This window comes from Bemisia tabaci, chromosome 8 (assembly GCF_918797505.1).
Source record: "Bemisia tabaci chromosome 8, PGI_BMITA_v3".
Taxonomy (NCBI): Eukaryota; Metazoa; Arthropoda; class Insecta; order Hemiptera; family Aleyrodidae; genus Bemisia; species Bemisia tabaci.
Window position 1 is genome coordinate 22,961,332 of NC_092800.1, and position 27,526 is coordinate 22,988,857.

A 27,526-nucleotide genomic window follows, 5' to 3' on the forward strand; every position below is an offset into this window, starting at 1 on the left:
TGATGATTCTTGTGTAAAAGTTCGCGAGAAACACGATGGTGCCACTGGTTTTCTCTGAAATCAACTCCCAAGCTCAAAAAAAGCTCTCAAAGTGAGGCCAAAATGGAGGGAATATCCCACCCTACCCTGAGAGTCCACCTCTACATCATAACAAACTCTCCACGCAAAGATAGGGAGCAAATACATTGACAGGTTGCCGTGATTTCAGTTTGAGAGTCCCCAAATGAGGTGGCAGCCCTATCAATGTATTTGCTCCCTATCTTTGCATGGAGAGTTTGTTTTGATGTAGAGGTGGCCTCTCAGGATAGCGTGGGATATCCCCTCCATTTTGGCCTCAACTTGAAAGCTTCTTTTGAGCTTGGGAGTTGATTTCAGTGAAACTCATTGGAACCATCGTCTTTCTCGCGAACTTTTACCGAATAATCGATAGTCTAATCGCAAATTCCTCACACATGCAACATCTCCATTCATGACACGGCAGATCGACCATAGTCCTCTCAGATGTCAATGAGAAACATGACAGGGTACTATTCGATGCAAATATACACTATCGGGGTTAATTGGTTCGTTTTCACAATCGTTCTGCCTTACGGAGGCCCTGAACCTGAATTGATTCTGTTATGAGGTTCAAGAGGTTCTTCACTCTAATTGGACGTATTTCTATCAAACGGAACTATGTGCATTAAGACATGAACCCTGAGACCAATAAGAAAATATTCATAACAGGGCTCACGTCATAATGCACATAGTTCCGTTTGATAGAAATACGTCCAATTATTCTAAGACGAACCGAGAAAGACTAATTATATACTCGAGGACTTGAAAGTATGCTTTCAAGCAATTTCCAGCTTTAACATTAACACCACACGCTCTCATCCGCATCCGTAACTCTATCACGATTGGCGCTACACGAGGTGGGATAAGTCGATTGGAATTGAAAAATTGGTCAATAAACTGCAGTAGCGTCTGAACCCCTCCACTCGTGCGTGTGAGCGTCGGTTTCAAGAAACAATAACTCCCTTCTTCATTCTTTCCCCTTGCTTATCAATGCTTGCGCATGGACTGACAGAGGCAGAGTAGAGCATTACTCATAGTAATATGGAGTGCTTAAAACCGTATGTCTCGGATCGTTGCCGAATTGGACTTCATCTTAAGCAATAAGGGGTTACAATTTTCGGCTCATCCATTAAAAACACTAATCTGTATAGAGGAAATAATAGCACACACGTTGTTTCTAACATTTGCTGAAAATATTGGTTCCGTATTGCAAAACGTGGTTAAACTGGACTACATTTTTTGATAAGGAACTCATAAAATCATCAATTTACACAGGGAAACTATTCGAACATTACTCATAGTAATATGAAGTGCAGTAGCGTGGCGTGAATGATCGATTATCGATATCTCGCCATTTGAAGCTACGGTAAATAATCGATTACTAAGGTGTTCGCTGCGAACACCCTGATAATCGATATTTTTTCATAGGTTTAAGTGGCGTATCAATCGATATATCGCAAAGCACGCCACGCCACTGATGAAGTGTATTCAAATGATTGAAACAAATTTACACTGTGACAAATTTTAAACCTTATCATCGTAACCTTTACAGCATTGTCTCAATTTTGATGGTTCACAGCATGATTAATGTAATATTGAGATTCCAATGTTGAGCCCTGACTTTTCCAGATTTTCAGTGACTTTTGAAGAACTTGTCACGGCTCTAAATTTCCGAGAGCACAACTTGTGGGCTCTACTCTTAGAGCCGCAGGAAGCTCTGAAAAATACGCACACCCCGCAACAAGCCCGAGGAAAAGCCGTGGAATCCGAGGTATTATTGATACTGGTGGCGCCGGTGATGTGGCGTGCTTTACGATATATCGATTGTCTGTCATTTAAACCTGCGGAAAAGTATCGATAAACAGGGTGTTCGCTAATAATCGATTCTTTACCACAGCTTCAAACGGGAATATATTGAAGATCGATTGTTCACGCCTCGCCACTGGGTGGCGCCTCCGAGGGGGATGAAATCCGTTTATTGGCGCTACCGAGCCATCCCTGCCGACTAAAAAGCTCGCGGCCCGGGCGGAGAGAAAATGCTTTTTTCGTGTATTCGTCGGATTAGAGCGGCGTGCCCTTGAAAATAATTTCGGGGGAAACCATATTAAAAAGGAGAGCGATAAAAATATACGGGCGATTACTTTTACGAGACCAGTAGATAATGGCCGATGGGGGTGCAGATGAATTGTCCCCGGCTCGGATGAGAAGCTTGTAAAAGCTTCGCTCACCATGAGTGAGGGCTTAATTTCGTTTCGTTTCGGGCTAGGTTAAGGGCTTCCTTTCATAATTCTTCTGCGCTATTTTTATTATATTCTATCATGATAAGACCCAAGGCACGGTTTAGATTAGGATATGATAAGTTCTCACAAAAATTTAAACCGAATTGTTTACAGCTCTTACGGAATTTTTAACAAACAAAACATTAAAGATTTTGCTGTCTTCAGTTTGTATGCAAAGACGTACAGTCGATATCGAATATAACGACCTATCGGGCATGACGAAGCAATTTGACCGGTTCCGGCTGAAATCACATTTAACCAATGTATTTACATATTGCTTATAACGACATATCGGCCTTGGCGATAGACTTTCATCGAAATTTTGGGCTAGGCTATCGACTACAACGACCCAAGCATCGCCCGGCGAGACAATGCACTTTTAGTGCTCTCTATTTAAGACTATCGATACCTATGTAAATCAAGAGAGGAAAATTAGTTCGATTTTCTGCAGCACGTTTTAAATGCCAATGATCCATTCAGTATGCGCAAAAACTCCATCCTAGTAACAAGTTCTTTTTATTTTTTTATTTTTGGTTTTTAGCCTTCTGATGGGACTTTGGCCTTAGTGCAAACAAACAAGCAAGATGAGAACTGTTCAACTCCGCCCGTTTGAATAATAGCGTCAAACACAGTGCGGTCGGCATAAAACGCGTATTAGCGCCTGCAAGATCATGTGAATACTTCACGCATTGCGCCAAATACAATACTGTCGGCTCGGTCGTATTGAGCCGCAGCTTAGCGCATACAAGACCGCGTGAATACTTCACGCATTGCGCCAAATGCAGTACGGCCGGCTTGATCGGTATTTAACGCACATTAGCACCTACAAGACTGTTTAAGAACTATACCTACTTCCGATAGCGTGCGGCAAAAAGTCTCTGAACTATTTTACAGTTTTGCAGAAATCTAAAAACGGAAACCTCGATTTTGCTACACGAGGAAGCTATAATACGTTATTCTACACTGCTCCATCGCGACTCCCGCGGTTGCGCACATACAGGAGATCAAATTGATGGGACAGATCGGACAAGATATTGAAACAATAAAACAAGCAGTGAACTCCAACACAATGTGTTGATAAGGCGCGTCATTAACTCGCACATATCAACCCCTTTAGTTTTCATTTACAGAGATTTCAAAAAAGGCAAGCAGCACAACAGGAGAATTCACGATCCAACACTGCAAGGTCAACGACGCACCTTGACGAGACCGTGTATTGTGAATCTAGAAAGCTATTCGAACAAATTTAAGTTTTTTGATCCGCCTCAAGCAAAATCTTATCAGATTCTTGAGGAAAAGTGCTACGGAAAAATTTAAGCGAAGAAAGGAAAAATTCTGTCGAATTCCTAGAAGATAAAGTCGATTTAAAGGTATTTTGGGGTTAAAATACCCAAATCACCGGTATTATAAATCCCGTTATATTATTGAAAAGAAATTGACTCGATATAAATGCAATTGTATTAAATATGTCTTGATTTGTGTTATTTTAAACGTCTTTTCATGCAAAGAAGCTCAACCATGTCCATGCTTTATTCATTCATGAATTGAAAGTAAGCAATCCACATCCCGAAAATCTACCGATTTGCCGTAAAAAATCGCAGAAACTTGATATACCAGGTCGATGTACCCACTCTTTGAATTTACCAATCAATGTAGTGAGTGCACGTAGGTATGTGAAAGTCAAAATGCTATAGTCATTTTGGGTGCATTCATTTTTCATGAAACAATTGTAAGTAATTTCAATCCCGAAAAACCATAAATTTTCCGTATAAAATCGAAAAAATCAAAATATGTCGACTCCCTGACGTGAAAATTGAATTCTACGTGTGAAAATACTTATGTATCGATATGCTGAACAGAATGCCCGCCTCTCCTCGTAATGTACAAACCGTTCCTATACTCATCTTAAAATTGTTCTCAGAGCTTTGTGTTATTATCAGCTTCCATTTAAACCCCGGTTTGATGGCCGAATCGGCTGCCCAAAAAGCAAGCCATTTTTGAAGGGCTCTATGAGAAATTCGTGATATTATCAGCTCTCAGGAAATCACCTCATGGGTAAAATTGCTGATATAAATCGAGTGCTTAAAATAATCGTATTCAAGAAACTAAGGCATTAAACTATGGAGTCAATTTCGTTTTAATAATATAACGGGATTTACTTGTCTTCAGGTCAAAACTCATACAAGGAAGCCCCTTGCAAGAGGCTAATTTTTTGTAATTTCACTCAATTTTTTCTCCTTTTTATAATTGAATTGCTTGTCACATTCTGAGGTCAATCATATTAAATTGTAATTTATACATTTCTTTTTTCCCCCTTCATTTTATTTTTTGTTTGGAGAAGTTTTGTTGATTTCTTCGGATTTCGAATACTGTAACTTCTCTTCTATTTGGCCGATTTTTATGAATGAGACCTCTTTTAATTCGTGTTTTAACGGAGAGTAAGGAAAAAATTGCTAAAAACTCGCGAAACAATTTTTTTTGAAAATTGGACGAATCCTAGCGTGACGGTGAAATGGTTAATGAAGCGTAAGTAATTTTTCGAGGGGCTGAGGATCCCGGCATCGCTTGGCAACCGTCATTAGCTATTGTTCGTCGAGACGCCGACGCAGTGAGCAGGAGCGTGGGAAAGAGAGGGGTAAGTGGATTCCTGTATGAGCCACGTTTAGCTAATGGTCTATTGAGTCTCGAGGCTCATCACAGATTGCACTTACACAGATTGCACTATCAGAGCACGGGTACCAACTTTTGGAAATTATAACCGAGGTTACAGATCTGTCAAAGCAACGTTTTGAACAAAACGGAGGAGTTAAATTCTCATTTCGAGAGTGCCGACCTGCTCAGCCATCCTCGAATCAATTCGCTTGATTCTGCTTATATATGCATAATTTAAATCAGCGCGTCGCATTCTTAGGCTTTTTTTGAAAAAACCAAGTAACGTAGACTCTTGGTATTCACTGCACATAAACTAATGAGCCCCAGAATGAGAAACAACTTTAAATCATAATTATTGATGGATAAATAAACTTTTTACACGCTTTGGAAAATCTCAGAAGTTCGCGGTAGTCACTTTTCGGTAAGGAACTAAGGGACTCGGTTATTGTATCGAGCAGGGTTCGAAACGATCGCAAAGGCGGTATACTACGTATACGCGCCAAAAGTATGCCTTCGCAGGAACGTAGAAGTTTATAAGCATTTCCATTAGTTTCCTCATAGAATTTTCCTGAGGGAAGCACCCTATAAGATGTATAATGTACCAGAATAAACATAAAAATAGCAGTTTTAATTAAAAATTTCGATTCCGATCTCTATAAACGCCGTATAAACCTTCAGAAGTTGCTAAATTTCCTTTCGTAAAATGCGAATTCTCAGGGAAACTTGTGTACATTTTTCTCCAATTTTTTCAAAAAATTTCGTATGCAATTCAATCTGCAGTTTTGAAAAATGTCAAGAAAAAATATTGAAAGGTTTCCTAAAAAATAAATGTATCAGCTATTGTCAAATTTGATTAGGCAATTTTATTTTTTACAACAGAACTTTTGTGCGGATTCCTTTGAAAATATTGAGGAATTCGCTTCGAACTATGCAGGAAATGCACTGAAATTTGCACAAAAATCCGCACAACCGATTTCATGTAAAAAAATAAATTTAGCAATGGCTGACGTGGCTTGGTTCCTGTCTGCTCAACGCAGTCCAATTGCACTTTACAACTCACTCACTGCATTTCGAGCTCTCTCGCACGTTCCGGGAAGAGTATATCTGGGTTGCGAGGTTCGTTTGCCCCGGGGCCGGTTCACATCCCGGTTCCTCGTTGTCTGTAATTAATAAGCATCCTCGCGAGCTGCGATCGTCACCCTGTTTTCGACGTGTGATTTAGTGGCATTGTGACAAGATCAAGTCCGACGTCCGACGTCCAACGTCGCGCCGCACAGTGGATCGAGTCAATTAGACAGGTCGGACATGAAATTTTTGACTAAAACTGGAAATTTTGATGTTTATTTCGTCACAATTTACATTTCAAGGGGTGCCTCTAGCAGCAAATTTCACGAGGAAACCAATAGAGCCACTTTTAGAACCTCAAAGTTTTGTGTGATAGGGTGTCTACTAATACAGGCTGGCCAAAAATCAGTGCTTTTACAGTATTTTCTTCAAAAAATCTAGTACCTCCTTAACAGAAAATGCAGTATTTTTTCAGTACCGTCATTTGACGAAATTCGAAAAATGTCAAAAATTTGGATTTTTCGCTCAAGAATGACCAAAAAAATGAAAAAATTTCCGGACCTTTTAACGAAAGTTCCGCACTTTTTCGGTACTTCCGGATCAGCCTTAAAAAATCAGTACTTTTCTGGTCTCACTGGAAAAAAAAACCACATTGGATCTCGAGTCCAGATTCTTGAAAACATTGACAAGAAAAAGGACTCTTGATTCAATCAGATTTAGCTTAAATCAAGAACCAAGTCTCTTAATTTGAGCGGATTTCCTTTTGATTTAAGCTTAAATCTGATTGAATCAAGAGTCTTTTTTCTTGTCAATGTTTTCAAGAGTCTGGACTCCAGTGTGTTTTTTTGTCGAGTGCTTTCCGGAAATTCCGGACTTATCGACACCCTGTATAAACGCGTTATAAGCGTTTAAAGTTTCCAAATTTTGTCCGACCTCTCCTATTGACTCGATCCACTGTGCGACGTCGCGCCGCGTCGCGTCGCAGTCGGCAAGTGCCAAGAAAACGCTCGCTTTCCGTCAGTTCCGTTCGTCAGCGACTTGTCAAACGGGACAGCCGGCGCGCGGCTCTGCGTTGCCGTCACGAGGAACGACGAGGAATTTCAGGAATGAAAAATAATTTACAAAACGAACTTGCTTGAAATTAAATTCATTTCGAGACATTTTAAAACACAACTTTGACTGGACGTAATGAGACCATGAAACCGCTAAAAATAGCGAAAGCTCAATTATGAAATTTCGAGGAGGGATAGTTCATAAGGTGAGATTGAGTGAAACGATAAGATTCCAAGAGGTTTTACGATATGAAATTAATCGAATGAAATGAGACCATGAAACGTCTGGGCGTGAAGGAAACTTAGTTTGGGATTTTGAGAGAAAAAATGATTATAATGAGTCGAACTTCAGAGCTTCTTAATTCAGGGTTGCCACAGAATTTAGAAGATGAAATGCCCTGACATTTCCCTGATTTTCGAACACACCTTGGTGAAATTTTTTGGCAATTGATTGAAGGAATGCCAGATGGCCAAAATAACATAATTAGAAATAGTTTTCGAGCAAAATTTGTTGTTCGAAACGTCAAACCAATTCTAAAAAGCAAATAAAGGTGACTTGATATTTTTCCCTGACCTTTTTGTCATTTTCCTTGACATTTCCCGGTTTTCCCTGCCTTTTAAGATTCCCTGACATTTCCCGGTTTTCCCGGTATTCCCTGACTGTGGCAAACCTGGTTACAGATTTTATCGATATTTTCTGATAGCTTGAATACAATTTTATTACACATCAAATTCTCATCGAGGCGTTGAATTTTTCATTCCATTTGAAGAAAAATATTTGCATTATTTCCGGAATAATTTGCCTTTTTCGAGGAAATTTAGCAACGTCATAACGTCCAGGCCGCATTTTTTCTTAGGACGACAACATGTACGACCGAAATGACTGGGACGTGTCGATGAAGGGCTTCGACGCAGCGCCTCCTTCGAAACCGCCAAGTCTTGTCTTGATGCGATGGGGATTCGTCGGTCTGAGGTGTCTCCGGCGATGCAGTCCGTGTTCCGAGGATTAGCATTCGTGTCTCGGTGTTTTAACTCGGTTTAGCATAATCTCGTCGCGCTCCCGACAAAACGACGTAACTGCACTTCGCGATGCACCCTGTCGTCCATATAACGCAATGCTTTCCCAGGCTCATCTCTAAGTGTAGTTACGCCCTTTTATCCGGCGAGCGACGATCTACCTTCCTCCGGTATCTGGGTCGCCAAGGGGTTCATTTTCAGGGGTAATTAGTGGCCTTATCCTGCCGTGCTACGGAAAAACGCCGTATGAATATCCGGATGTTGCCGAATTTCCCACCGTGAAAATTCATTTTAAAGGAAATTTTATGAATCTATTTCCTTGGAATTTTCAGCTACTGCGATTACGAAAGAAATTTTTCGGAGATCGGGAGAAAAAAATACACACACTGGAAAAAAAACACATTGGATCTTGAGTCCAGACTCTTGAAAACATTGACAAGAAAAAAATACTCTTGGCTCAATCGGATTTTTGCTTGAATCAAAACGAAATCCGCTTAAATTAAGAGGCTTGGTTCTTGATTTAAGCTGGATTCTGATTGAATCAAGAGTACTTTTTCTTGTCGATGTTTTTAAGAGTTTGGACTCTAGATCCAATGTGTTCTTTCTTTCCAGTGCAGGTTTCCCGAAAAATTCGGAGTTTTTCAAAGGAAATTTAGCAACGCCTGAACGCTTGGACAGCGTTTTTCCGATGGACAGCAGTATCAAGTTGCCACCTTTTCGGCCGGAATTTCAGGACGCACCTTCGAACGATTTTCAGGCTGGCGAACGAACACGAAAAAGGAAATCCCTGACTTAAAAAATAAAAAAAAGATCTCTCAACTAAGTTCTATTAATGGGAACTTTGCGCGTATGAGGTAGTAGTCTCTCCGAATTGAAAAATTCTCTGGCATTTGCATGGCCTTTTTAACAGATAGATTATTTTTGCATAAACGCAGTTAATTAATTGCGCCAAAAGAATGAGCAATATAAGCCTTTTGAGCACAAATAATGGCGGATAAACGTCACCCTATGCGCGTAGATATAATCTTTCTTTGGAAAGATATTCGCGAAAACAAAGCCTTGGAACGTAAAGGGGCGTTTTAATTAATTTAAACGTGACGGAAGCAGTTGGTCGATTGCTGAACCGTTATCGAATGACCATTTTCGATATACAGCATTGTTCAGATAGGGATTAATCGATTAGTGACGATCGAACGATCATGTAACGAATAACCATAATCGATATACAGCATTACTAAGATAGGGATTAACCGATTAATGACGATCGAACGATCACTTGACGAATGACCATTATCTATAAACAGCATTGTTAAGATAGGGATTAATCGATTAATGACGATCGAACGATCATTTGACGAATGACCATCATCGATATTCAGCATTACTAAGATAGGGATTGATCGATTAATGACGATCGAACGATCATTTGACGAATCGACCATTATCGATCATGACAGCATTGACTCAGATAGGGATTGATCGATTAATGACGATCGAACGATCATCACGATCGACAACCATTATCGATATACAGCATTGATCAGATAGGGATTAATCGATTAATGACAATCGAACGATCATTTGACGAATGACCATCATCGATATTCAGCATTACTAAGATAGGGATTGATCGATTAATGACGATCGAACGATCACTTGACGAATGACCATCATCGATATACAGCATTGTTAAGATAGGGATTAACCGATTAATGACGATCGAACGATCATTTGACGAATGACCATTTTCGATATACAGCATTGCTAAGATAGGGATTAACCGATTATTGACGATCGAACGACCATTGGACGAATGATCATTATCTATAAACAGCATTAATCGATTAATGACGATAAACAATTAATTGACAAAAGACCATTATCGATATACAGCATTGATTAGATAGGGATTAATCGATTAATAACGATCGAACGATCATTACGCAGGTGAGCAACGGCAAATCGGAACTTAGCACCGGTTTCCAGCGACGACGAAAGAAGAGACAACCCGAAGAAAACGCATAATGAGGAACCTCGCGAGGGGGTTGAGAACCGCGGCGGGCGGAGGGGGCGGGGGTGACAGAGATCTTGAGATGGCTGGGGGAAAAAACTTTATCTCGGGTTCGAAGGCGGATGCCTTTTCTATATGGATCGCGAATTAGCATAATAGGACAATAAATCTGGCGTGCGGTTGAAGAGCAACTTTTCCCGACACAAAAGTAAAAGTTGGGAGAGATAAAAGCCGTCTAGGCGTCAGCGTTGCCTGCCTTTGAGTAGCCGTGACCCTCTCAGCACTCATGTTGTTGTTCCTATAATCAAATTATATGACTTTTTAGATGGAATATGCAAAAACTGGTTTATACCCATGTATTCGTTAAATTAGTTTGACTGAATTTTATAGCAAGAGACGACGTAAAATAATGATAAAAAATTATCATAATGAGTCGAACTTCAGAGCTTCTTAATTCAGGGTCGACACAAAATCTAGAAGATCAAATTCCCTGACATTTCCCTGTTTTTCCTGACACATTTTGATGAAATTCCCTGACAATTGGAGAAATGCCACACAGTCAAAAAGACCTAATTGGAAATTGTTTCCGGGCATAACTTGTTGATCAAATCGTCAAACCCATTCTAGAAAGCAAATGAAGGTTCTTGTCAATTTTTCCTTGACATTTTCGTCATTTCCCCTGCCATCTACAGGTTTTCCCCCGATTTTTTTTTAATTCCCTGACTATTCCCGGTATTCCCTAATTGTGGCACCCTGTTCAAAACCATGGGTATGCCATAAGCCTGGTTTCCTCGTGCGGATTAAAATTCGTGTCCATAGCGATTAAAGAACTCAGCAGATTACACGCTAAGGACTGGATTTCAAACTTTTTTAGTGTGCTCAAAGTAATTTTCGAGCGAAATTTACTCTTGGAAAATGTATTCCGTTGGCTGTATCTCTTGCGTGCAAAAGATCCATTGTCTTGATCAATTTTGCAACCTTGGAGTGGAGTTAGTTTCTTCATGCGGGAAAAAACGACTTCAGAAAAAATGCGACTTTGTGTCTAGGGTATCAGTGCTCCCATTCCATGTCCGTCAAAAGTTCCGGGATTCTTTTTGGAGGTTTTCAAGAGTTCAAAGAAAGTTCCGGAAAATGCAAAAGATCCGGAACATTTCGGCGATTTCAAAAGCTCCGGAATTCGGAACTATGTAGTTCCGGGAAATGGGAGCACTGTAGGGTTTACTTATTTAAAATGAAAGAAAATAAGTGGTAGATATGGCAACGATGCGGGGGTTTGAGATGAGAGGCGGAGGCAAAGCGCCTCTCCGCAAATTGAAATCACATTGCTCAAACCGGGGCAGCGCCGCGGAAAGCTCGCTTCCACAATGACTCGAAGGTCGTCCTCCTTTGACGCGACGAAACTTTCGAGTCGACGAGGAGCGAAAAAGCTCGCACTTTTGAACGGGGGACTTTTTTGTTTGAGGACTGAAGCTGTTTCATTCAAAGAGCTGACGAAGAAAGTATCGAAATTAAAAGGAAGCGATGAGAACAGAATGAGGCGTTGTGTAAGGAGCGACGAAAAAGGGGAGACGAAACTCACCAAACCGGAGTAAAAAATAATTGCTCCACATTCTTTAACGAAGCCATGGAATTAGTAGAACTTGAAGCTCCCATTTACTATCGATAATGAACGAGACACAACTGAAAGTTAAGTAATTTGAAAGTTCTCCGGAATATTCAGTTGGATCGGTTAGAATCTCTGCAACGTAGACTAGCCTTCAAAAAGTTTCCAGAAATGCAAATCTTCCTTATTTTGACGTTCGCTAAATACGCTAAAATACACTAAATCTTTTGAGATGTTGATCTAATCGAATAACGGTATCGTCGTGGAAATGACATGCACTTACTCAGAACACAAGAAAAATGACTTTTTATCAAACCGAAAGAGTCTTTAACGTCATATAAGTTCGCCTTCAATTTTTTGTGTAGGCAACACCAGCTCTCAGGTGATTGAATAGTGGTATGAGCCCCTTAATAATAATTGAACGGTCTCTGTTGCCGAATTTGTTTTCGATTCATTTATCACACCAAAATTGTAGGTCCTCAGGTAATTAAAATTATTTTCAGGCGCACTGACATTTGTATTGTCTTACTGAACTAGGGGGTCCACCCCCTGACCGTTCCGCGTTCCAAAACAGGGTTGCCACAGAAGTTGGAAAATTGAATTCCCTGCGTCATTTCCCTGATTCCCCTGACACACTTTGGTGAAAATCCCAGAAAATTAAACAAATGCTAGATGATCTCTAAAAAGACATAATTAAAAATAGTTGTCACGCATAATTTGTTGTTTGCAACGTTAAACCCACACAAGAAAGCAAAGTAAGGTGATTTGACGACTTTCGCCTGACATTTCCATCATTTTCCCTAACTTTTTAAAATTCCCTGAAATTTCCCGGTATTACTTGACTATAGCAACCCTGAAACTTTCATTACCTGGACTGGAAACATTGACGCACCACATAAATTGAAATCCGTCCTTCACAACAAATGTTTTTTTACCATTTACAAAAAAAGCAACACATGACAACACCGCTCAAACATTTTGAACCGTGATGACCCACATTCAAACTCAGAAGAAGCTCCAGCAAAAAATGTTGGCAAGAGTGCATGCTGAGCTTTCCGCTCCCGCTTCGAATGCACATACTGCATCAATTCACTTTGCAACGACATCACAGACGCGCGCGGCCGTTTGAAAAAATTGATACCTGCGTGGGAACGGCGAAAACATTCCTCCGCAATGTAAACAAAAACAAATAAATTGTAAAAGGCTCCGCGGGATAAACTTTCCTCGGATCCCCGTTTAATTTCTGGAAACTCCCTGCGACAGGGCCCCCGGCGCTCGGCTCGGACCATAATTTATTCCCGAAACTTGGGGCCGCCGAATTTCTAAGCTCTCGGAACTTGAGATTCCCATTCTGCCGTGCTAAGGAAAAACGCCGTGTGAACCTTCAGGCGTTGCCAAATTTCCTTCGATAAAACACGAATTTCCTGGTAAATTTATGAATATTTTCCTTCCGATTTTTCAGATAATTTTGTTCGCAATTTCACCTAAAGCTCCTGAAAATTTCGAGGGGAAATATTCATGACTTTCCTCAAAAATAAACGTTTTATCGAAGGAAATGTGGCAACGCTCGAATGTTCATACGGCGTTTTTCCTAAACGCGGCAGCATTCGGCAAGTGGCCGACGGTGAGTATAAATCAAAGCTTGACTTAACTTTCCACCGCTAACGCCGCTTAAGGATCTGCGAGCGAAAAATCTTTTTTAGACTTATTTCCTTCGCTGCACTTCTGCGACTTGGACCGCGGCCACATGGTTGAAGGTTCCCAGGAAGCGAGCGTTTAGCCATGGTGAATCTCATTTCAAAGAACTCCGTCTTTTTTAAGATATCTCTGGATGATAAAAAAACCTATGAATATAACTGGGCCGATTCGTACTAATTATTTTGTTATATCTCGAAGTTACTAGTCAGTGACGTGGCGTACTTTGCGATGTATCGATTGATCTGCCCTTAAACCTTTAAAAAAGGATCGATAAACAGGGTGTTTATAAGTCTCCGTCCTCATTTTATTTTTTGAGGGAGAACAAATCAATATCATTTCTTGAAATATTCACAGTTTTCTTCTATATAGAGAGGAAAAAACACAGAAGTTTTCAGAATGGACGCTGAGTAGTTTTCCATTTAAAAAATAAGGCATGACAGGAAGTCTAAAACGTCGCGAACCAAGGTACGTAGTCTGGTAGTTTCACCGTCGATATACGTTGTTCCAAAACTGAGCCAGAAATTGTAGTTCCAACTGCAAAATGCAGTCCAGCTGAAACCCGAAGTTGCCTCCGAATTCCATCATAATTCAATCGCTGCCCTCACCAGATAGCACAAGTCAATTCCCTCGTAAGTTCAGAGAAGAACAGATTTCTATGGACGATAACACTCGTCCCAAAGTGCAGTTACGCCTTTACGTCAGCCAAACACAGATTTACGTCATCACGGTACGACACGTCACCCCCGAAGAATCACCGAACGCCCCCACGAGAAAACCTTCCTTCCCCCCACGAGGCAAACACAAAACCGCTCGTGTACGACATTCCTGTCAGCGATCGGGGGAAAAGTGGCCGGGAGCCCACTTTACGGACGATTTCGGTAACGTCAGCAAGTTTTCCCCTCGGGGCCACCAAACCCCCCTCCCCCACCCCTGCTCGGAACGTCGTCGAGGAGCTGTGACAAAATAATATGATAGGAAGAGAATGCGCCGCGACGCTCGGAGAGGGAGGGGGAGGGGGGTCACCTTAGTTCATGTGGAAAAATTCGGGAAACGTTGGTTCGGTGGCCGTTTTTGACAAACGAGCAGCGCGCGACGCGCGACGAGCGACGACCCGGGCTCGGATGCAGCGTCAGCATAATGGCTCCCCCAGCACACACGATATATCAGCGCTCTCCGATTTTTTGTCCCCGGTGGCATCGCGCCGAACATGCCCTCGCATTGAAATTTTTGACGAGGATAAGATTATAGTATACTGCCGTGGTAAGAAAGAAAACCGTATGAGCCTTCAGACGTTGCCAAGTTTCCTCCGATAAAAACCGAATTTACTGGGAAAATTGCTAATATTATTTTCCGGAATTTTCAGACAATTTTGTACGCAATTTGATCTGTAATATCTGAAAATTTCAAGGGAAAATATGCATGAATGTTGTCAAAAATACGTGTTTTATCAAGGGAAATTCGGCAACTCTCGAATGTTTATTCGGCGTTTTACCTTAGCACCGCAGTAAAAGTCAGATGCTTTCCACGCTGCTGTGGGTATCCTTCCCTCCTTTAAATTTTAACCGCGGGTTTGTGGTTTCGATGCGCAGGCGATGCGTTTTTCGTTGTTCGTCCCGGGAGAAAACGGAACCCTTAAACGCGGGTTTGAATTTTCGAATTAGGGGCGCTCAAAAAATACGGGGCAACATTGAGCTATACTGCAGTTACACATTCTTCCACAACCCTTGACTATCTCTGCATCAATAACGTGTAGTTGGATACAGAAGCAAGCCTAAACCTCCTGAATCTTTTTCCCTTTTTGACGTAGGCGGATACAGACACTTCGAACCGGGGGGGGGGGGGGGTAGGCTAGGATCCACTTATGCTTTTTGGACGAAAGTGGGCCATAAACATGTTTCCTTTCCATAGAATTACACAATATCCGTCTTTTTTCTTCTTCTCCTTCACGATTTCTTCCTCTTCCTCTGTTTCTTCTTCTCCTCTCTTTTCTCTTCATTCTCGTCCCTCTTTTCCTCCTTTCCTACTTCATTTTCCTTCTTCTTTCTCCACCTCTTGCCCTCCTTTAAAATTTTTTTCGCAACCTCTTTTCCTTCATCTTCTCCTCTTCGTCTCTCTCTTCTCCTCCCAATTCAATCTCCTCCTCCTCCTTATCTCATTCTCCTCCTTCGTATCTTCCTAATTGTTACGTAAGACGACCACCATTTGTGCCCTCCTCTCGTAACGTAGCCTTAGACCGAGGTAAAATCGTTGTACCGTATTACAACGCCCCCTTAAGTAGCTCATGTACGAAAAAAAAGAGGGGGAGGACGTATTTACGTGAACTGAAAATAATAAAACAACAGGCGTTGAAATAGGCTTTTACGATGGGCCATACGCGTAAATTATTCATTTCACCGGCTTGACGAGGAAAAAGTGCCGCACGCAAAAAGTCACTTACGATTTGGAAAAGAAGTCATTCAACAGCTCACTCCCTAGCCTTTATCACATTTCGAGAGTGAAAATAAAAGGTCGCTATGAATTCATAAGCGACTGGAAGAGAGTAGTAATTAAATGAGCGTTTTATTAGACCGAACATTCATAAAGTGGGCCTCGCGATCCTCTGCGGAAATAATTCCAGCGACCTAACAGTCCAAGGATTCATAATATCCTGATGAATGATTTGTGGGAAAATATTCGAACTACTAATTAGACTGCATTTTGCAATTTGGACCTATAAATTCCGGCCCGGTGTAAAAACAACGTATATGTTCCATTAGTTTCCCCATGCACATGAGTGTTTCTTCAGATGAGCCAGAATTTATTGATCCAAATGGCAAAATGCAGTCTAATTGTGCATGTGCTCTACACTCTTAGAAATCTGGGAGTGAACTTCGGGGCGTTTTTCACTCCGGATTCTATATCGCCACTAAAAAAATCGGCTGACATGAATAAGGGATGACATCCACTCAGTAGGAGCGGAGTTGATTCCGCAAGTAGGGCCGATTCTACTCCGCACTCACATCGAGTTTAACAGAAACTAATGAAGAGAGTTTAACGACTATTTTCACGCTTAAAATACTTGTTTCAGCTTTAAATTTATAACTGAAGAAAATTTAAGCTAATTAAATTTCAAACTACTTCTCCTAATTTTCTTCCTAAAATATGACTTGGTTGCGTCCCTGTTAAAAAAAAATCTCAGTCTCGGTTTCGCAATAACAGCGAATCGACGACTCATTTTTAACTATTTTTTCGATTTTTTATCCGGTCGATGGTGGAATGGTAACATTTCGAAACGTTCCGGGTTTCTCCTTCATCCTCTGTTTTTTGCAGCCTTTCCCCATAATGAGTTGTTATTTTATTATGTGTTTTGGCTGATTAAGTTGCTCTTCATTCTTCGTACCTGATAAACTCGGTCCTAACTCCGGGTCACTCTGGATTCACTCCAAGGTTCTTAACTGAGAAAAATCGGCCCGTGACACATTTTTCCTCTCTGGCTGCACGGATTTTTCACTACTTCTACGGTCCGATCGTAACGTATTTCTTTCCACGCTTGCATGGCTTTTCGTTTTCAATTAAAGACAAGTTTTATAATCTCCACCAAGTTTGACAGCGAATCCGATATTAATTTCCGCGCCACAGCATCAACGCCGGTGGACTTCTCCGTTCTTCGATTTCGCTTCCAGCGAACTTCCGCGACCACGAAAGTTCCGACGAACGGAAACTGAAGAAAAGCAACGAGAGTTTAAGTAAGTTGTGTAACCGCGAACAAAGTCGCGCTGCGGCGGCGAGACAGAAACATGATTCCATTGAACTCCTAAAAATTTTGTCAGCCTCGCTGAAAGTTCTAAGAGGATTTGCTTTGACGGAGGCAGAACAGGAATTAACGTTTGTTGAGAGAATTCAGATTAAGCTGCAACACCTTTCATCGGTTCAATAGACCGTCAATATTTTAAGCTGTATTGTATTAAAATATTTTACTGTAATATCTTTTCAAGTAATCTGGTTGTTTCTTCTGCTGCATTTCATTCTTTTAATTTTGTCTCTCCTCGTCTCTCTCCCCCTATTTTCCTTTTTATTTCCATTTGAGTCAATTTCCAACAGTTAATATATGCAGAGGGTTCTAAAATGTGCTCTATCCCCCCCCCCTTTATTTTAAAAAGTTTGTGAAGGACAACCAAAGGAAAGGCAACACGACTGCGGAGAAAGCAGCATTTTACGACGAACACGTTATCCATTGGGCGCTAAATAAAAAAAAATAAAAAAAAAAAAGTTTTAGAAGACATTGAAACATTGTAACGAACCAAAAAAATGAAAGACTTAGTAATTAGTGATTTTGCCTAAGTTTTTTCGTGTGTCTGGGTATATTTATCCACATCAGTCGTTTTCCTAAAATTGTCTGCGAGAACCAAAAAATGAAAACTTTCCGAACCTTGATTGGAGAGGAGAGCAAGCCCACATGGCTTGCTAAAGCTCAGCCCCAGCTCATCGTCGCACTGCCCCCATTTTCACCAAAGAAAGAAACACCAACTAAATTTCAAACCAGCCAAAAAAAAAAAAACAACAACACCGAAAACGCGCACAATAGAGCGCACTCAGCACCAGTACAAATCGCACGTGCGGAGAAAACAATCTACGAGTTCGACGGGTTGCATAAAATTAGGGGCTACACGCGTGTTGCATACAATTAGGGGCTACATAAGGGGGTTGCATAAGAAGCTAGGCGCCAGTGGAATCGACGTAAACACGTGGCGCGCACAGGGACTCGGGACGGGAGCGAGGGTCGCGAAAGGGTCGCGGGTCGAGACTGACTCCGGAGCGGCGGCAGGGGCCGGGCATCGCTTATCCAAATCTCTGGAAACAAAGGAAGTTACCCCAGCGATGATCGGCACGCAGGCGCACGACGCAATACGCACTACTCGCCGGGCCGGGCGCTCATCGAGGGAAACCTCCGCTGCCCCGCTTGATTAGCTTGCCGAGTTTTTTTCGGATTTCTGAGGTGAATGACAAGGAGCCCCTGCTCCCTGCGTTCTCAGGGTTGCCAGCACAGAAAAAGAAAAAGAAAAAAAGTGAAAATGAGTCAGTTGCGCTGGTCACAGAATCGTATTTTGATGGTAGATCCTTGTGGATCAGCTAAAAATGATAAGATCCGTCCAAGCAGCAACTTTCTAGGGTCAATGTTAACCGAGATATTGGGCTTTGAAACATTCGTTGAAAGGCGTCATCCATCGCGGTAGTGATACCCTTGGTTTCTTTCACTTTGCTTCCATCCGAGTTTCGCGTTGAATAACCAATGCAAATTTTTGTCTCACTGGTAGATAAAATAAAGGTGAAAGAAACCAAGGGTGTCACTACCGCGGTTGATGACATTGTAGACCGAATTTTTTCAAATCGCTACATCTCAGTTAATAATGAACGTAGAAAGTTGCTGTTTAAAGTTGCTGATACACTGATGTAAAACAAAAGGATCAATATTAATTATTAATTAATATTAATCCATTCAAGTTGGAGGCCGTCCCTAAATTACGTAACTCTCCAGGGTATCGAGAAGAGCGTTACAGTCCATTTGGTTTTTACGTGATAAAGAATAGGGACTTATGTCACACAAGCGTTACAAGGGGGAGGGGGGGGTCAAAAATTCCGAAAAAAAACGTTACGTAATTTAGGGATGGCCAGCCCCTTAAGTGTCGAAAGTACAAGATCATGTCCAAACATGGATGAAACCAACCAACATCATCCCCAAAAATTTCTGCGAACAAAATTGTAGGAGTTATTCGCGGAACAATCAGAAACGACAAACCGTCAAAACACGTTATAATGATGGGTGGAGCGGGCCGATAATAATTCTATCGAGGCTTACGAAGCCAATTGAAGTCAGAATCCTATCGTTCAGGGGCGAAAAATGGGCCCGACTCGCAATGAGCAGTATAACGAAGTTATCGGCCATTTCTCCGCCTTCATTTCACATTTATTCATCGTTTAGTCTCTATATCCTGATTGAGAGACGTTCCGGGCACTCCTCAGATTATACGGGGGACAGGCGGAGGAGCCTCTGAGAAAATCCCCGGCGCTTAACGCAGGAGTTAATTAAATCCACACCGTGAGCCTAGGTCGAAGAGCCAGCCCCCCCCCCCCCCCCGACTGGGAGGGGGGGGTTATTGATAGGATTGAGAGGCGATAATAAATACGCGGATACAAGTTGGCAAAAGTTGCAGTCGGGACTGGGGCAATCGAGCATTATTCTCCCGAAGAAAAGGCACCGCCATTCGCGCCGTAGTCGCCGGCAGCGGTCTCCTACGATGTTGCCTGATTGTGGGAAAAATTATCTGATTTAGTAAGGGAAAAAAGATTGAAAAAATATTCCTTACGGCCGATATAGACTAATGAGGAGCGATAATATGCGTATGGAAGTTGACTTAAGGGGGCGCAAATTGGGAAGAAAATATTCCTAGGTTGAGATTTCACGCGGAAATTTTCGTAAGGGGTGGGTGTAGGATCAAAAGTTTCTCACGAAGAAGGGATCTATCACTCAAAAAATCCTGAAAAACGCACACGGTTTTTGAAAGAAAAAAACTTTAATTCGGATCATCCTCGGATCTCTCCTTAACTGCGCTCCTGGGTGCATCACTGGCAAAAATATAGTAAAACAAAATTTGGGTAATTCTTTCCTGACCACCCTCTGACTTCGTCGATGTTCCTCATTACGATTTATTGGGAGAAAACTGTTTTTCTCTATGCTAATTTTCATACTCATTACCCTAATCGCCCAATTGAAGTCCCTGTGTTTCGAGGGTGACTGGAAACTTGCAATCAAGGGAAGATGGAATCTTCATACAGTCGTGCGGACTGATTATTGAAATTGATATGCAAAGAAGACAAAACGGGAAACAACGATCTTAAAGATTTAAAAAGATGTTTGTTATAGACTCAGGGATAAAATTCTGCACTAACTACAGGGTCTCTCGGGGGGGGGGGGGGGGGTTGCTGTAAATCTATTAGTTACCTCCTTTGTCCATTGTAACCAACTCTCCACCAACAGGATCTCTCCATTTTTCCATCGTCTTCTTCGTCTATCAATTTGATAATCAGTCCTCTGGGACGACGCTGTTTACTCATACCTCTAATTTCCCGAGCGCGATTTTTCAGCACGAGTTGACAACAGCGGAATCGGCGAGTGCACCCGTAATTTTAATCTTTTTATCGACTGAAATCCAGAAGCGTCTTGGAAATCGACTTCGCCAGTTCGGCGGCGCCAGCCTCGATTTATGCTACACTCCAATTTCCACCCCTCCACCCCTCGCCTCTCGACCCGCCCCACCCCGCCACGCCTTCCCGGGAAAAATATCTATACGCATAATCTGTTTCCCAACTTTCTCTGGCCGGAGCCGCAGGGAGCGGGGGGCGGAGAGGGGGGCGGTGTAGGCAAAACCAGAAGCGGAGAAGAAGGACTCGCCGCGGAGGTCCATAAACAAAAGGAAGCGCCGCGGAGAGGAGTTTACGGTTGGCTTTTCTCGATTTTCCCCCTTTTGGACGGCCGGAAAACGATCATAGAGCACGACACATCCGACATGACATAAGTTTTGACGGAGCCGCCGAGAGGGATAATCGAATCCTGGTTTTCCGCGAGTTTCGGATTGATTTCGGGTTCTCGTAAATATTGAGGGGGGCGCCGGGAATACGGGGAGTTCCTAAAGTGCCGCACACGCCCTCATACTGCCGTGGTAAGGAAAAACACCGTAAGAACATTCGAGAGTTGCCAAATTTCTCCGTATTAAACGTGGATTAGGAAAGTTGAGCATATTTTTTCCGTGAAATTTTCAGATATCTTGGATCCAATTGCAAATAAAATTATCTAAAAACTTTGAAAAAAAAAAAAATATTCAACATTCTTACAGAAACTTCGGTTTTTATTAAAGAAGATCTGGCAACGTCTAAAGGCTCATACGGCGTTCTTCCTTAGCACGGCAACAGTATACTACCGTGCAAAGGAAAAACACCGTATGAAGTTTCAGACGCTTCCACATTGCCTTTGACAAAACACGAATTTTTGGGAGAATTCCTGAATATTTTTCTTCCGATTTTAAAGATAATTTCCTTCGTAATTTGATCTTAAATACCTGAAAATTTCAAGGAAAAATGTTCTCAACTTCCTTCAAAAATAAATATTTTCAAGGAAGAAATTAGACAAAGTTTTAATGATCATACGGCGTCTTTCCTTAGTACGGCAGTATGCCTTTAACTCCTAGGGTTCCTGTCCTTTTTTAGGCTGATCCCTTTAAAATTTTTGGGGGATTCCAAAAGACGTTTCGTTTGACCTGCGAGCTCACAAAAAACTCACAAAATTTCAAGTCCCTAATTGAGATTGTTCAAAAGTTATACAGGGTTGATGCCTGGTGCTGGTGGTGCAAGACTTCTGGATCACCCTGTACAGGGCTCGTTGCGTGAAGTCGTAACGGAGCGAAAGCGATGAAGCGCCGACTGAGATGATCATCCGCGTCATAACTTTAAGAAATGGGTGTACTTTCATCAAATCGATTTGTTTCTATCATAAAAATAAAAAAGTCGGGCGTGACGATGAAAACGCGTTAAATATGTAACGTCTGTAAAGAGCTGAAGTCCTCCACGGAGAAACTGAAAAAAAAACTCCGGCTGTAGAAATCAGTGGCGTAGCATGCTTTGCGATACATCGATTGATCCGTAATTTAAACCAATGGAAAAAGATCGATAAACAGGATGTCCGCAACGAACATCTCAATAATCGATTCTACCCTATAGCTTCAAATGGGGAAATATATATGATCGATAATTCACACCCCGTCATTGGTGTGGGAGCCATTCTTACGGGCTGTGAAGACATACAACATACCGTCCACGTTCCAGGCTTAGCGGCCGAAAGTTCCGGGTGTAGCACCGGAACAGCTATTGCCTCAGCGCCCGGCACTCTCAGTTTGTGTCCAGAACGGACGGTATGTCTATAAAACCCGTAACTTTTTTCCAATGGAGTGGACTGGTGAAGAAATGGATTATAAAAAATTGACAAATTAAAGAAGTCCAAAATTTATACCTTTTGCCTGAAAGATGTAAAATTATGGTGTCTATTTTTCTTGAATTCCCTAGTTCCCCGATAGTAGCTTCATGGAGCAAAATCCTTGATGAAAACTTAGAGTTTCCTCTGGATTTCCTCCGTTTATACCGGGGAAAATTTGTAGAGTTTTTTTCTCTCTCTTATAAGTTATTAAATTATTTCATTTTTCGAGCGGAACTATTAATTTCGCCATCTTTCGGGCAAAACAAGCTGCCAAAATTCCGGACAAAACATCCCCAGAGAGTGTGGATTCCTTAATTTTTCCGGAGATCTATCACTCTCTGATAAATGCCAGTATACCCCGGTCCTGGATGCCATACTTAAAAATTCAGAAGCTGTACCATCTCTCCCCTCCCTTGCCGGAAAATTCTTGAAACGTTGACGTCTGGGAGGATAGAATTCTTTCCTTTCCTCCTTGCAATGTTGCCTGTTTCAGGCTGACAACCCAGTGCACTAAACTATTGGATAAAAGCTTACTACCTCCGATGTACGAAGTCTTCAACGATTTTATGACTGTTTACTTACGCTGTTTTAAAACATACGAATAACAAACCAGCCGACAACTCTTGTTTTTCCCTTACACCTACAGTCCTACACTCCTAGAGGAGAGAAGCATGAACGTGACGAGAAGTCTCAGAGAACGCCTAGACCCTGGATACAACTATATCTACTCAACGGTTGCCCGTGTTGCATATGCAGTGGTTTGAAGGCGCTCTAGCTTCCTGCCGCTGTCGATCATTGAGCTCGCCTGATCATCACCCGCTAAAGGCAGCATAAGGAGACAACTGCTCAACATGACAATGCATGAGAATGCACTCTTAAATACGAATGCCGTTCAGAAAAATGAACATCAATTGAAGGGGCTTAGTTTCGAGAGCAAAGTAGTAGTAGCAGTAGAGTGCAGTTTTGATATCAGTATCGAATGCGATATTTTTCCTCTAAAAAAACCCTGCCTTTATTACGTTTAATTTCTTCACTGGAAAAAAAAAACACATTGGATCTAGAGTCCAGATCTTAAAAACATCGGCAAGAAAAAGTACTCTTAATTCAATCAGAATCTATAGCTTAAATTAAGAACCAAGCCTCTTAATTTAAGCGGATTTCGTTTTGATTCAAGCAAAAATCCGATTGAATCAAGAGTATTTTTTCTTGTCAATGTTTTCAAGAGTCTGGGCTCTAGATCCAATGTGTTTTTTTTTCCAGTTTTTGTCAGATTTTGTACATGAATTCTTTAGTCTCATGAAAACAGAAGTGCGATCTCGAAATTCGAAAAAAATGACAAGTAGCTGAAATTATGGAACGAATTGATGCGATAAATCGCACGTCGCTCTGGCACAAAAAATGGCAACCGTCGATCACCTCAATGCAAAAAATCATACTATTTTCGGCAGAGCGGAACATGCAAGTTAATCGGTAAAGCAGACTAGAATTAATGGTGAGTAGACGGATGATAAAGTTGACTCAAAACTGAGGAAGAGTTTTCATCACTTACCCTCGAAAGTTGCCGCTGAAGTTTGGCATTGATTTGGCGCTCCTTCTGCACGGCTTTCCGCTCTAAGTCCAAACTTTCCTCCAGCTCCAGAATGCGAACTTCCAAACATTCCTGCGACAAAACAAGCGTAGCGACATTAATCTCTCGATTTAGACAAACGTTGACGTGTCGCACATAGTTCGGCAGCCGGACGCCGCCCACGTCTCGGAACTTTTCGATGAAGATCTCGGGAATGAGCTTAGTGTCCCGTACCTTGTCATAAAGGTCTAAAATGTTTAATTTTCCAAGATAGGGAACATGAATTTTAGTTGAGGGTATAACAACTTTTGTTACGGACGTTGATCGTAAAGTAAACGGGTAAAGGGAAAGCTAAAATGATCGTGAAAACACAATGTAGAAGAATGTGATTACGACTAGACGACTACTATTGAAAACAGCGTGATTTATAGGAGTACAATTTATTTGATTAAAGTGATTTTGATAAAAGAAAAGCGAAAAAAAGAATTAAAAAACATGTGCGATAGCACTCCTAGGAGCTTTAACATACGAGTCCCAAATCGACCTAGGCTTACCCAATGTTACGACAATTTTCAGGAAAATCAATTTTTTCCCCGAAAAAGGCCTACTTTTTTGTGGGAAAATATTAATTTTGCAGAAATCTTGACATAACTGAAAAATATTAAGGTCACTTTCAAATTCAGCGCTTAAAACCAAAGAAAATTACTACGTAAGTTCCTACGAAATTGGTGCACGACGTTGCAGCGTCGATTCTAACTCTAATGAGAAACCAAAGTATTTGTTCCACTTACAAAACTAGGGACTTTTGAAAATATTCTGAAGATGTGTCTACTGTCCTTGATGCCGAAACATAGAAATATGTGTACTTATATCATAAACTTCAATTGACTAATTTCGAGAATAAATGAAGAAAAGTTCGATTATTTTAAAAGCTCTTTTTGAACCAACTGGAATCCATATTTAATTTTGTTTGTCAACATAATTTTTTTATAAATTTGTTTTTTTCTTTTTTCTTTTGCGAGAAATAAAGTTTCCTCTTACTAAAAGAAAACATATTTTGCAGGGAACTTGGCATTTGACCGGATCTAAATCTTTCTCATATTAAAGATGCAACCATCAAAACCTCATTATATGACACGCAAACTGGTCGCTTCATCATGAGCGAAATGCAACCGGACAGCCTAAACCACTTATAAATATCTTGCGTTGGTATACATTTTGCCGAGACATAAAAAGTAACCTGACTTTCTCCTTAAATTCTCGGAAATTATGATGCCATGGTAAAAATACGAAAAAAAACCATCACGTACGCGTTCTCTCTGGAGAAAACGTAAGTGTAAAACTGCGTACGCGATAGAAACTTTAAGAATCAAGTTAGCTATGAAAGCTATATTTGAACGAGTGTAAAGTACATTGGGCAAAAACACACACACAAAAAAACCGTTTTTCAAAATCTTTCATCAGATCACTGTTCATTTTAATAGCACATGGATTCCAAAATTTGCAAAACCTTGAAAAATGAGACAAGTGATAAATTGCTCACAAAATTGTTTATCAGCTAAAGTTTCTTAAGAAGTTACATTTTTGTCATGGGCATCGCCGTTTTCAACTTGGAAACGAGGCAAATCACTTTTCTGTTCCTAATTTCTTACTTTTCAAACTTTGAGGCACCGTTAATTTCTATAGAAAAGGAGCTCTAAAGTTGGATTCTTGTTAAAAGCGAAAAATAAATTTTAAAAAACGCATAATTTTCCCCATGAGCCCATTGGACGCTCGGTAAGATCATTTTAGATCTTATTTTAGATTAAGATCTTATTTTAGGCTCGATTGAAATAGGGACAAATGAGGGAGGGTCAAGGGTACTGGCTTACTTGTCCCTTCGTACGTCCTTATAGGGATCTCGAGCACTACTGTATAGCTCACATTCTTTTCCGAAAGTTCCACCGTGTTTTGCCCCTTTCCTGGCCGGATGTTTTATCCGAAGGTAGGTAGATAAAGATACACAAAGCTTGCAATTTACTGTAATCCCTTCAGCTCACTAAAGAAAAGGGTCGAGGAAGGGGAGGTTTTATGGGCTTAGGAGTGTCGCTGACTACCGACAAAAAGCTTCGAAAAAAGAAGCATAAGGGCTCTGGCGCATTAAAGGGGTCCTAACGCATGAAATAGTGAAGGGGGCTTCAAAGGAGGAACTACGAGTAAAGCCCTCGCCTTTGCCTCGTTATGTGTAATTTAGACTAATTAGCCGCTTTATGGCCTGCGATGCTCCAGATTTTTCAGCCAGAAAACCGAAAGCAATATCTTCGAGTTTACTTGACTTCCACGTGTCCATAACCCTTGCTGGCTCCGGTTTTGACCTATGTTATGAATTTTTGTCGACCAATGCGCGAACCACGAGTATTTAGTGCAAACCCGTCGTACCGAAGTCTGATTTTACGTTAGCAGTTGAGTTAGTATTGATAGCTGTCTCAACAAGTTTAAGCGACACCAGCTAGAATAAAGAGGGTCAATATTAAAAACTCAACTATACCTCAATGAATTAAAAATAGATTAAAAATAGTTGACTTTTCAATTTTGACCCCCTTTACTTTTAATGTGACTCCAGTGTTTATGAGTCTCGGGTTTCACAGTTTTTAATGACACCAGCTAGTTTCTCAAACAAATGCTTCACAGACGAATGGCAAAAAAAGTTGTTCAGCAGTCAACAAGAGGAAGATCTTGAGGGTTAAGTTATGGTACTGCAAAAGGAGAGAGCTTTCCAAAAAAAGAAAAAAGAGAGGGCCTTTTTAACCCTTATCCCGCAGAGAAACCTGAAAATTTCATCGAAAAAGGGCTCAAATGAAACCGAACCGAAACCTCATGATAGCACGAGCTTTAGGTAAAACTTTTAGCTTCAGTTCAAAGTTGGTTTTAATGGTCCGGCGTTGCAATCATTACATTGTTTTGCACTAAAAAATGACTATAAGTTCGGAGTAGTTCTTAAGTGAAGACGTTCCACTAATTTCTGTGCCGCTAAACCAGTTCTGAGGTCAAGCAAGATTATGCAGGCTTCTATCGTTACAAGATTTCATTTCAACCGCGTTCCTGAAAATAATAACATTTTGGGAGGCTCTTTTCAGTAGTTGTCGAGAGGCTTGTGAAAAGGCTCTCGTAGCATCTCATCGACAGTTCAAATCATGTAGGTAATGTGCAAAAGGTTGGGTTGGGCGGAGAGGCACACATCGGCTAGTTAGTTATAATAAAAATTGAGTCAGTGAGAACGAAAACACACCAACTCAAAAAAAATGAAAGTAATCAAGACGCACACACAACTGCCGGTAGGTGAAGACGGTGGTCCAGGAAGAAAGTGTTTGGTGCCAAGAGCTAAGAAATCAAGGAAACCTTCTAAGTTTGAGTTGGAGCAGATACGCTAACCTAAATGACCCTCAAAAAATTGACTGTCTTTAATGATTGAGCATTTTCGAGCAACCGAGTTGGAATGTTTTCGTTCTCACTTGATTTAATTCTAATTTCTGTAAGATTCT

At 41.2% G+C, this 27,526-nt stretch overlaps 1 protein-coding gene across 1 annotated transcript in view; it reads right to left on the reverse strand.

Annotated features, from left to right (window-relative positions):
• Positions 1 to 27,526, reverse strand: part of LOC109032592 (uncharacterized) — a 215,295-nt gene that overhangs the window by 26,918 nt on the left and 160,851 nt on the right. The window contains exon 4 of the mRNA XM_019044808.2: positions 23,988 to 24,098. Coding sequence (XP_018900353.2) covers positions 23,988 to 24,098 — 111 coding nt within the window. The remainder of the gene's footprint in view (positions 1 to 23,987; positions 24,099 to 27,526) is intronic.